This window comes from Papaver somniferum, unplaced genomic scaffold (genome assembly GCF_003573695.1).
Source record: "Papaver somniferum cultivar HN1 unplaced genomic scaffold, ASM357369v1 unplaced-scaffold_107, whole genome shotgun sequence".
NCBI classification, from domain to species: domain Eukaryota; kingdom Viridiplantae; phylum Streptophyta; class Magnoliopsida; order Ranunculales; family Papaveraceae; genus Papaver; species Papaver somniferum.
Genome location: NW_020619603.1, coordinates 8,273,619 through 8,285,959, shown reverse-complemented (window position 1 = coordinate 8,285,959; position 12,341 = coordinate 8,273,619). Strand labels below are relative to the sequence as shown.

At 36.6% G+C, this 12,341-nt stretch overlaps 1 protein-coding gene and 1 long non-coding RNA gene across 2 annotated transcripts; one reads left to right on the top strand and one right to left on the bottom strand.

Annotated features, from left to right (window-relative positions):
* Window positions 1-2,466: 2,466 nt before the first annotated feature.
* Window positions 2,467-4,002, top strand: LOC113327988. Its single transcript, XM_026575089.1, has one exon. It carries the CDS (start codon window positions 2,467-2,469, stop codon window positions 4,000-4,002), a length of 1,536 nt encoding a protein of 511 aa, XP_026430874.1.
* Window positions 4,003-7,460: 3,458 nt separating this feature from the next.
* Window positions 7,461-11,822, bottom strand: LOC113327719. Its single transcript, XR_003349158.1, has 3 exons — window positions 11,651-11,822; window positions 7,888-7,977; window positions 7,461-7,797 (listed from the first exon to the last, which is right to left on the bottom strand). It is a non-coding gene; the product is annotated as an uncharacterized LOC113327719 (long non-coding RNA).
* Window positions 11,823-12,341: the final 519 nt, after the last annotated feature.

Below are 12,341 nucleotides of genomic sequence, written 5' to 3'. Positions count from 1 at the left end.
TCACAAGTTCAGCAGCACCATCCACTTGAAAATAAATAATTTTTGTAGAAAACTGATTCTCAGTGTGTTGTTTAAAATGTGCAAAGCACTGAGAAGCATCAGACTTAAGTTCCATTGGATATATCCAATTGAACCTACTAAAGTCATCAATAAAACAATATAATATCTATATCCATGCAAAGAAGAAACAGTTGGACCCCATAGATCACAATGTACAAGAGATAAAGGTTTGTTTTCATGAGAAGTAGACAAATCAAAAGGAAGTTTCTTGCTTTTGGCAAGCTGACAAGGATGACACAAAGACAAAGAATGAGAAGTTGACAAAGAAATTTGATTTTAAGATTGTAATTTTTGAATAATAAGATTAGAAGGATGACCCAGCCTATCATGCCAGACTTGAGAAGGAGCAGACAAGACAAGTTGTTTGGATGGAAATAAAACAGAATGATTCAAAGGATACAATTTATTAACTACATTACCATGAGCAAGCAAAGCATGAGTATCCAAATATCTAATTTCATAACCTTAAGGAAACAGTTGAAAGTAACAATGGTTTTCTCTAGTATATCTAGCAACAGACAACAAATTATGCTTCAGATCTGGTACTAACAAAAAATTGTGTAACTCAAGACTAGTTTTAGGTATTGAAATAGTTGATATACTAGTAGAAGAGATAACAAGACACTTACCATTGCCAACTTGAACTGAGTCTTTGCCTTTATAAGAAGAAGTATTCTGAATTAAACCATCATTGCCAGTCATATGTGTTGTATCCCCTGAGTCAGCTAACCACTGTGGAGTTTCAGAAGTAGAAGCAACTGAATGATTTGAAAAGTGTACATCCTCCATAGATGAAAACCCATGTTGTGGTTGAAGCTGTTGTTGCTGAGAAACATTTATAGAACTAGTAGCTGAAGAAGATGGTGGTGGATAGTACCTAAAATGGCACCTACTAGCATAATGTCCTTTCTTTCGACAAATCTGACACTCAACCTGAGAATAATCTCTCCTTCCACTTGCAGCTCCAGAAGAATTCGAATTTGAAGTATGAGAATTCTTGTTGTTGTTGTTGTTATTGAAATTACCACCTGCTGAAGGTTTATTCTTGCCTCTCCTATAACCATTACCAACATTGTTATTGTTATTACCGAATCTTGAATAAAAACCAGAAGGATGTTGAGTATCAAAAACAAAATTGGTAACTTGATTTTGTTCTGTAAGCCATTGCTCATGACTTAATAACCTTGGTTTAATCTCAGCAAAAGTAAAATGAACTTCTCTATTTTGTGTAGAAATCACAAAATTATCGTACTCTCTTCCTAAACCATTCAACACATACATAATCAAATCTGATTCACACACTTTTTCTCCAATAACATCTAAAGAATCAGCATTTTTCTTAATAAGTTGAAGATATTCTTGAATATTAGAATTACCTTTCTTGCAACCATGTAATTGACTCCTAAGCATACTTTTATGAGCCATGAATTGAGTCTTGAAGCTAACTCCTAAGCAGTTGATAACCCCAATACATCAGCAGAGATAGAAGGAGTAAAAGTAGCTTTTAAACAACTCATCACATAAGAATCTGCCTTTTTCCAATAGACCCACTTTGGATTTGCAGAAAGAATTCCATTAACCAAGATTTGTTTTTCTGGTTCGACTTCTTCTCCATTAACATACCCAAACAAAGAAGCAGAACAAAGAATCGATTCAAATTGGTCTCGTCAGATGAGAATGTTGGATGAATCCAATTTTTCTGAAACAAAATTACTTATATTTGTAAAAGGGATAACAAAATTACCATCATTATCAGCCATATTCTTTCGTCTAGTATATACGATGAGAGGATTCGCAGCGGACATTAACAAATTTCAGAACAAAGAATGCCAATTTTGATGAAGAACCCTAATTTGATTTCTGAATATGAATAGTAATTTTGATAAAAAGATTGTTTGAAGTGAATCAAAAGATTATCGAGGAAAGGTTGTTGATGGATTCACACACTGCTGAAAAAGATTGTTTGTAAAAAGGTGTATTGCAGAAAAAAATCAGGTCCTTTGGATTAGAACCAATGATACCATGAGAAATCTTGAAAACTGGCAGTATTATTACACAAAAACGTTATCTCATACATACATAATCATATACCTTAAATAGGTAATGATTAACACAAATATAAGACACGCAGGTCTTTCACACACTTACAGAATAAGGTCAAGCCAGCGTTAATTGACTTGACATACAATATCCAATACATTCAACAGGACCAGTTGCAGATAAGACTGATGGTTCTTATAACTTGGTGAAGTACAAACGTCCTACATGTTTGACTAGTAGGTGAATTATAGCTTTATCTATCTCACTTGGCTCATCATGCAACGGGTTATGGGTCTTATAAATACCACTTGATTTGTACCCAAAGATACACACAACCAAGAAAAAGCAAAAAAAAAACAAAAAAAAATGGAAGCAGCAGCAGTAGCAACTCCTACCACTGTTTCTTCTTTTGATGATACTACTACTACTCGAGAAGGAGATGTAGGAGTGGTTTTTAGTTTGAAAGTGGGTGAGGCAGTTGTTAATGTCAACGAGGCAAATACACTACCTAAATATGTCATACTCCAATCGAATCAAAACGATAGATACCTGCATCACTACCCAGAAGATCCAGTTTTATCTAATGCACTCCGGTATACCGGAGATTACAGTTTCCACCTCGATACAAGATTTGAGGTGGTACCAGCTACCACTGGAAATGGACTCGTCCATATCCGGTCTTTGCAGAACAACAAGTACTGGGTAAAAATTGCTGGCCCAAACAAATTTGTTAGTGCTATGGCTGACAAACCTGAGGAGGATCAATCCAACGAATTTTGCACGCTCTTCGAGCCTGTTTTTGTTGATTCCATCAGGCTCCGTCATGTCAGCACCGGCTACTACGCTAGGTATTTACAGTACCCTGGCACACCTTACGACGGTTATTTGTATTTATCAGATACTCACAACGACGATGATGACGTGTGCTACTTCATCGACTGGGAAGACGTCGTTGTGTTGCCCGACCTTATCAGGATCAAGGGCGACAATGGAAACCACGTTAAGACCTATGAAGACGGGCACATGGACTTTCTTAACAAAGCCGATAATTCCTCAATGTTTGAGTACGAGGTGACCCCGAGTCGTGATGGAGGCATCCGCCTGAAAAGTACTCCATTTGGCACCTATTGGACGGATATGGATGATAGTGAATGGGTATTGTTAAAACAGCCAGATGACTCCACAGTGCATGCCGCCAACACAGTGTTTTTACCCACAATACTTGATGGCAATCGAATCATTCTCAAATGTCTGGGGAACGGCTTGTTTTGCAACAGATACAGTCGTGACAGTAGACTGAGCGGCCTCGCCACAGTTAATGACTATCCCGATGATTGGAGCTCCATGGAAATTGAGGAGCCCGTTATCTCAAGGAAGATCTATAATGTCACATATCATCTTACCGATGCAAGGCTCTACAATGAGGTAACTGATTCACTTATCGATGATGATTCGAGCAACAAATCTTCAGATCCCGTAACGTCACAATTAAATCTCAAGAAAATAGTTACCAATACAACTAACTGGAGCACAAGTAACTCGTTGACAGTTGGTGTCAAGATGAGTATAACCTTTGGTGTCCCATTCATGGAATCGGGTTCGTTGGAAGTTTCCGCTGAGGGTACCAAATCTTCGGATTGGGGTGGAACTGTGGAAGAAAGCCTTGAAGTGGGATCTGTGAAAACTATTTCTGTGCCACCTATGAGTAGAATAAAGGGAACTCTGATGGCAACACGAATGTCTTATGACATACCCTTCTCTTACACTCAGCATGACGTATTGAAAAATGGGGATAAAAAAACTACAGTAAAGCAGGATGGCATATTTACTGGCAACAATGGTTACGGCTATAGGTATGAGATTGTCCCGCTGCCTCTCAGCGATGATGAAGGTGGTGATTGACGTATGTACTCCCGAGTACAGCTTGCTTTGTCGGCTGACTGGAGATGCGGATTGACCTATTTACTTGCATGTATCCACCGCAATTTGCATGCAGCGACTTTAATTTGCTTATTTGTTTGTTTGGCTTTGCTTCTTTGTTTGCGATGTGTTTGCTTCTCCGCTCATAGTCTGTGGTGTGTCTGTTTGCTTGGCTAAAGATCGCGCAATAGATATCTCTTCCGGTTGTTGTCTACTCACTCAGGGATAAGGTAAAACTTAAATACGAAAATTTGCTCAGCATAAAACGTGCCCAGTCAAAGTTCAGTATCAAAGTCTTAAATCTTAACAGCAACTCCCATTTTACGGAACAGACGAAAAAAAACAACAGAAAATGTGAATTTTATCATCAGTGTAACGCTAGAAGGAAAAAAAAAATGTATACAAAAACCAAACCTAATAGAATCTCTCTGCTTCCCAATATATCATGTGGATTCTTTGGCGAGAATGGAATTGCGGCATTTTTGAGAAAAATTATTAGTACATGACTGATACGGACCTAGTTGATAATGCTAGAGCTTTAGTTTTTTTTTTTTGGAAGAGAAGGTTATATTAAAAAGAAAAAAGAAAACCAAGAATCAAGCCAAGGTTAATACAACGGAGATTACATACACTTTAGAGTATCTCAATTACTCCAAATTAAGCTAATACTTGCATGGGCAGTAGCTTCAGGAGATAGGTTACATTTTATTTTGCTCATTCTGTTCAAAATTGGGACAATGTATTTTATTAGTTTTTGGCCTTTCTCTATCTCTGGTAGAGCATTTGTATATTCTCCTTATTCTACAAAAAATTCTCTTCTGATATGGACAAGTGTACTTCTTTGGGTTATGATTTGGGTGTTCTAGCCTTCTCTACTTTAGGGGAACTGGGTGATGAAACTTTGTGTTTTTTCAAGCGTTTGAAAATTGTCTAGTCAATAATAATGCTAGTAGTGGTTTTGATAGTTTTATTTTTCATAGATTAGGCGTTATTATTCAAAGAGGTGTTGGAGCCCAGCTTGTTGCTGGGCTTCCACCCAAAAGCTTTGTTCGATTAATTTCTCTCTTTTGCATAAAAAATAAATAATTAAGGCAATACTTGACCGAGGAACAATTATATAGCTGTTCATCCCCTACATGACCAGTTGAGCATATATCAAAACAATTTAGGACAACATACCATTTCCTTTAAGTAAATTCCTGTAATGAAATGGTCGAACTACTGCTCTTACAAACAACTCAGGCGGTATTCTGCTCTTTTTTATCTTCTGCTAGTCCACTTCCCACAATCTTCCACTCTTCTTTGCTTCATTTTTCCTACTCTCAATCACCGTCTCTTGTTTCCTCTCTATCATCTGCGGTAATCTTCCAGGTTTCTTCTCCTTCACTTCTCAACAATTTTTTGAAACGAAACTTTCCATTGAATCCGCATGAGTTTAATAATTGTGATGTACTAGACATGGATTGTACTCCTTACTAATTAATGTATGCGCAAGCTTAGAGCATGGGCGTCCAGTTGCACACGTAGCCTATCTGGCTCCCAAGCCCAGTTATATATGTACGTTTTGACATTTATTTTTAGAACGATTTTTTGGGACCATGGTTTTATATTGGGTAAAGGTATTAGAAGTAATTCTAGGTCACCCCATATCTAGTTATTTATTTAATACCTAATCTATCCTCTTAATTAATTTTAGGTTATGATTAGTGAATGATTTAGTTAAAGACAATTAGTGAGATTAAATTAAAAGATGGGTTTATTATTAGTTGAGTAGAATTATTGAGAGAGTAGAGTTAGAGAAGATGAAGGAGAAAAACATGGAAAATAAAATCTTTTTTTCCAATTCAACAAGTTTGAGTATTCATATGATGAAAACTCATCTGATTCTTCATCTCCATCCTCTCCTAGAATACTTGTTAATCTTCAAAATGATCCGGATTTGAACTGGATTTTGAACAGTTCGGTTACTTTATATGAAGAACAAGTAATCGAACTCATCTGAAGTTGTAGTTTAGTTGCCCCGTGAGATGAACAAGTAACCGAACTCACCTGAAAGTGTAGTTCGATTACTTGTTCCAAACATGCAGGTTACCGAACTCTCTAATAATTTCTAGGAGTTACAGCGTTATGTTCGGTTGGTTCGCAAACTGCATGCACTTTTGATCTAACCGAACTTTACGTAATATAAGAATATATAAGTTTACAAAGTTCGGTTCTTTCGCAAACTTGAACCAAACAGCTAACCAACCGAACTCTGAGTTCGGTTTCTGCGATAAAATTGTGAAGTTACCGAACTTAACAAACAAACAAAAATGTGAAGTTCCAGCATCTATTGGCTAAGTTCGGTTACTTTGTAGTTTTAAAATTTTTTGCGAACAAACCGAACTCTATTGGCTAAGTTCGGTTATTTTGGAACTCAACATAGTGGCCACAACAACGCAGTTCGGTTAGATGGATTTGTTTTTTTCGGTTCTAAGGGTGGAGTTCGGTTACTTTGTAATCTTAAATTTTTTTTGCGAAACAACCGAACAGAGAGTTCGGTGACTTAGTTTTAAATCCAATAGAACCGAACTGTTCTTCGTGTTCTTCATTTTCAAGAAGTTCGGTTAGTAAACTAGGGTTTTTTGGAAAATCGACCTAACCGAACATGACTCTGTAACTCCTATTAAAACCCTATTTTAATGATTTCTATTCGATTGAAGCAATCAAAATCAAATTAAAGCGAAGGGTTTGTTGGAAAATACCTCCGGAGTGGTCCCATGGCAGAATCAAGTTGCGACTGGCGTCTTTTATACTCGATAAAATTATTATGTAACCGAACTTAATTGTGATTACATTGATGTTGTTACATTTCTTAAATAGGCAGTGGTGGTGGTGGTTGGAGGAGGTGGTGGTTGTAATCGGTGGTTGGTGGTGGTGATAATCGTAGGTGGTGGTGGTGGTAATCGGTGGTTGGTGGTGGTGATAATCGGAGGTGGTGGTGGTGGTAATCGGCGGTGGTGGGCAGTGGTGGTGGGAGGAGGTGGTGGTTATATATATATATATATAGGTGGTTATTAGGTTGGTTTTAAATTAAATTAGGTTAAGGGTAGGTTAGTCATTTCAACGTTTTAGGACACCCCTTAACATTATAGGGAAGGTGGCCTAATAAAATCATGATCCCCTCAAAAAAACCATGGTCCCTAAAAAATCATTATATTTTTATTTTTAGATTGGGCTCTCAAGTCCATTGTGCACCCATGGCCATGGCCTATATCCAACTTGTGGCATGGATAAGTAAAACCTTTTGCACCCCTTTTCCTACAAAACTGGCTCTGCCGCTGAATTTTTTTTTTTTTTTGATAGGAAGAGAAGATGTATTAAAAGGAGAAAGAATGCACAATAACACTACCAGAGGTAGTGAACAAAAAATAAGAAAACAAACATTACAGCTAGTGAAATACAGATGCCCAGTTTATGATGGTGTGTGAAAAATTTGCATGGATTTTGTTTCCAGCCGCAGCAGCCAAAAAGAGAAAAAGAACCTTAGCATTATCACATAGATCTCCATCCGTCTTGAAGATTTACTTTTTTTCAAAAATTCGACAATTTCTCTCATTCCATAGCGTCCAAATAATCCGCTGCCGGAATTAAATTCCATATAATTTTCCAAGAATTGCCAGAAATGTGGTTAATGAAGAGCCCATGCCCATGCCCAATCTTTATCTGGAGTTAATGAAGACCAAACCTTGTGTGCCACTTTGCAATGAATTAAGATGTGATCTTGAGATTCTGCCGCTGAATATACGAAGGAGTTAGAAAATCTGTTCACCGAAATTCGACTTTGCTAGACAATAAGCTCTTGTGTGCAAGATGCTTGTAACTTACCTTATGTGGATGCCCCAAGTCGAAATCTGTAAGCCTTTACGGGTGAACAGGGAAGCCATTCGATTTAAACCAGGGTACCAGTTTTACTTTCTATTGTGCAACATGAAGGAAATACATAATGAGGTTTGGTTAATGACTTCTGTTTATGACAACTAGGAAGGACACATGGGCGATGCACATACTTGAATCTTTACTCATCCAACAATACTAAATTTGAAAGCCATGAAATTTTTTTCCTAAAACAAAAATTTACTATTCTTATTTGTACTCGTTATGTAGATAATTGAAAGAGTTTTTCAAATATATAAATTTTAAAAAAAATCCGGTGTATATTTTGAAAGATATTAAGTTTTGAAAATTTGATCTATTTTTAAAACAATGGTACTTATGTAAATATGTAAAAAAATGGGGACAACTAAGTAATTTAGGGGATCTCCTACCAAAAAGAGCTCTTTTCTTTATATTAGTATAAGATAAGAAGGAATCTCCAACAAGTTGAATCCGTTGAAATTCTGTTAAGATTCCAATCTCTCTACAATCAAGTCATCAAGGGAAGATTCACCGGCAATTATTATGAAGCAAGGCAAAACACCAATGAAGACACTTATTTAAAAATTAATCCTGTTACTTTTGTATTAACTAGTCTTAATATCATACATAGACTACCAAATTTTACAATCTCTAAACATCGCTATCGCTTGTAAGAACTATGAAAATAGTACTCCTACCAGTTTGGACACCGATACTTCTACTACTTTGTCTGATTGTTAGGCCTTGCCTAATTTTTCCTATAAAAAAAAAAGAGGTTTGTTTACTTTAGATGATAATGGTCCCTTCGACAAAATCAGGTGTCACAAAGAGACTTGTAGTCTGTTTGTTTGAGCACCACATATTGTTTTTCAATACGATTATGTCATTCTGTGCAATAATTCAATACATGAAGCCAATTTATGCGGACCTCACCGTTGTTGCCTCTATTGATAATAAAACAACCCTTCATGATAAATATCATGGAGCGTTGCAATATTTCGGAATGGTCCTGCGATGTTTGAAAGGCTTGAAGCTACACAAAAAAAATGGAAGCAAGCAAAATGGGCAGCTGACAATGAGATTCGTTTCCTTTCATCTTCTATCAAAGTTCTAACCCGGCCATTCATCTTTTATCAAATTCGAACCCGTCATTGTCCACTCCCTAATCATAAGTTATCTTCGCCAATCTTCCATTTTGTTCTCTGACCTTATAAATCGTTGATGTTACCTATGATAAACGAAGTAAGGATCGATTTTTTTTAATAAGAACAACTCTTCAGTACAACTGCCGTTAATTAGGTGTTGAGGTAACTTGGTCCCTAATATAGCCCATTCTATGTTGACCTTAGAATTTATTGCCTGTATTGATTTATTAGACAAATTATCAAAGTAAGCAAAACAAATGTATAGCACGCTACTACCCAAAAATTGAATGTGTATAAGGAATTGAATACACCTGCAAGGTCTATCAGTGGGAAGAGATCACCTGGAGCAAGGAATTCTGGAGCCAATTGAGCACTTGAGGAGACAGCGTTGCATCTTCTCCTCAAGGGCCACGAAACAAACAAGATGTCCTATGCAAGACAAACTGTTATAGTTATAACAGGCATGAAAATTTAGTAGCCACAATCTTTCCCTTTTAACACAACTCGGTTAATTATCTACCAAGTCAATTTTTCTCCTTCGGAATACCAAATCCAATAGAATTTTCCGCTTTCCAAGATGAAGCTGCTAACTAGATTGCATATTTTCTTTAATGTTAACCAAAATGAGAACCAACCAATTACATGAGTAAGGCAATATTTAACCGACGAACAAATTCGTTTCCCAAGGCAATACTTTCCACATGGCCATTGATCACAAACGAGGAAAACTGATCAATTCTTTTAACCTTTGACACAAAGATCACCAAATTTCATGTCTCATAGAATAAGGGAGCGCCCCTGCTAGGATGTGGTCGGACCGCATACTTAAAATATGCGGTCCCTTTTTTTTTCTAATATTATATAAACTTAAATCTGCCTCTTCTAAATCCCTGCTAAACATTCCTCTTATGAGAAAAAATAAGAAGTTAATTCAAAAAAGTTAGCTAAATATTTTTGTAATAAAAGTGTTTTTCATTTTATCTTTTACTTTATATACGTGTCAAAAAAAGAAAATGGACCACATATTTTGAGTATGCGGCCCGACCACATCATAGCCGCCCCGATAAGGAAGATAAACCGGTATACAACTGTTATCAAGTCTGAAAGACACTGAAAGACAAATATATCCATCTTTTATTGACATTTGCAAATCCACTCTGATGCTTTTTCCATCTTCTTGGTTAAATGCCAATACAATTTACTTATTTACCCTTTGCCCTTTCCATGTTGATTTTTTATGTCATTTTTCAGATTTTGTCGAGCGCGATTCAAGATAATATGACCATTTTCAATTTTGTTACATCGTTTCCCAAAAGGGTTCATCATTACCAAGTGTATTGGGAAATCGACCTTCTACAACACTTTTCAGATTCGTCGAGCCAGATTCGGGATCGTTAAACTGCTTTCAGGTCCGCTGATCCCGGTTCAGGATCGTTACACCGCTTTCAGGATCGTTGAATCATTTATCCTCCCCACCTAGAAGATGTGATTAAGGGGTAAATAAGGATTTTTAATAGGTGAGATAACTGTCACTTTGCACTTAACTAGAGGAAATTCGTTTTTTTTTTTTTACAGTAAGACTAAATCAAAACGGACCTAGATTTGCAAAATGCAAAAATATATAGAAAAACGCTGTGGATTCGAAAAGTCGAAAAAAATAGGACATTTGTATTTGGCCCGAGAACAATCTCTTTAACTAAATTCATGTGCGTAAATGGTTGAACAACTGCTAATCTTTATCTTCCTCCTACTCCGCTTCCCTCGATCTTTTACTCTTTTTGCTTTATCTATTTTTTCCTAATCTCAATCACCGTCTCTTTTTTCCTCGATATCATCTCCGATATCTTCCAGGCTGCTTCTCATTTTCATCTCATCACCTTTTGAAATGGAATTTTCCATAAAATCCACATGAGGTTGATTGACAAGAGTGGTTTTACTGGCATTAAGTTATACTTATTGGTTGATCAATCTAAATAATATTTTTAGCATTACCAGGAGAAAAATGTTAGTATCACAACTCTTGTGATGTACAGGACGTGGCATGTGCTTAATGTGTAACTAATGGAAGCGGGGGTAGAGCTAGCTTAGAGCATGGGTTTTCAGGTGCACACACAGACCAGCTGGTAGGGGTGAGTATGTATGAACCGGTTTTCAACTCATCTGCATCCAATCCAACTCATTAAGGATTTCAAATTTGACATCTACATCGAATCTAACATCAAACAGTTGCACGAATGAACGGATTGGATACGACGAATAATTTAATGGATTTGTTTTATGATCATCTTATGAGTTAAATTATAAAATAATTATTGGTTTTTTTGGTTATTGAACGAACAGGTCTGTCATGAGCAGTGAATGAGAAATCGTTGATTAAAACTTTCTCTTATTTTGGAAATATTACGTAAGGTAAATAAATGAAGTTATTTTTTTTATTCAGATATGTGCTTAAGGAAGTGTCTGAATGAGCTTCATCAACATTTTAATGCAAAAAAAGCAACACTGCATCTACCTCAAACCTCTACTATAAAATTGTAAATTATATTTACGTTCTAACGAATAATACTAAGTTGGGGCATGTAACTAACCTGACATACCTCGGTTAAGGATTTGCTCTTGTTTTGATTAAAAGACACTTCTGTTGTAAGCATGATGCATCTCCTGGTCACCATGGGCGGTTGGACTAGATAAGATTTTGAATAACTTTTTAACCACTCTTTTGAGTTGTGGATGTCAATATAATGGTACGAATGTCCAACGAATTATCATGATTGCATTCATGCCCAATTCATAATACGTTGGATTTCAAAAATCTTATCCGCATCCAACCTAATAGCAAACGGTATGAAAACCAACTCGCAAAAATACAATTAGGATGGGTCAAATCCCGGATTTTAGGCCAAATGCTCACCCCAACCAGCTGGCTCCTAAGCCTAATTGTTTACGCTTTGGCTCTTGACCCGTTTTGCATCCATATCAAGTTGTGGCATGGATGAGTAAAACATTTTTTGTCCATTTCTCCACAAACCTGGCTCCACCTCCGAATGGATAGGGAATTGAAAAACTTGTTCACAGAAGTCCGACTTTGCTAGACAACAATCTCTTATGTGCAAGCTTCTTGTAAGCTTCCTTATGTGGATGCCTCAAGTGTAGGAATCAGTAAGCCCTTAGCCATTCTATTTAAACTAGGGTGTCAGTTTTACTTTTCAATCTAGAAACATGATGGAAATGCAAAATAAACATGTTTCGTTTTTTATGATAATATAGCTATTGCTACAC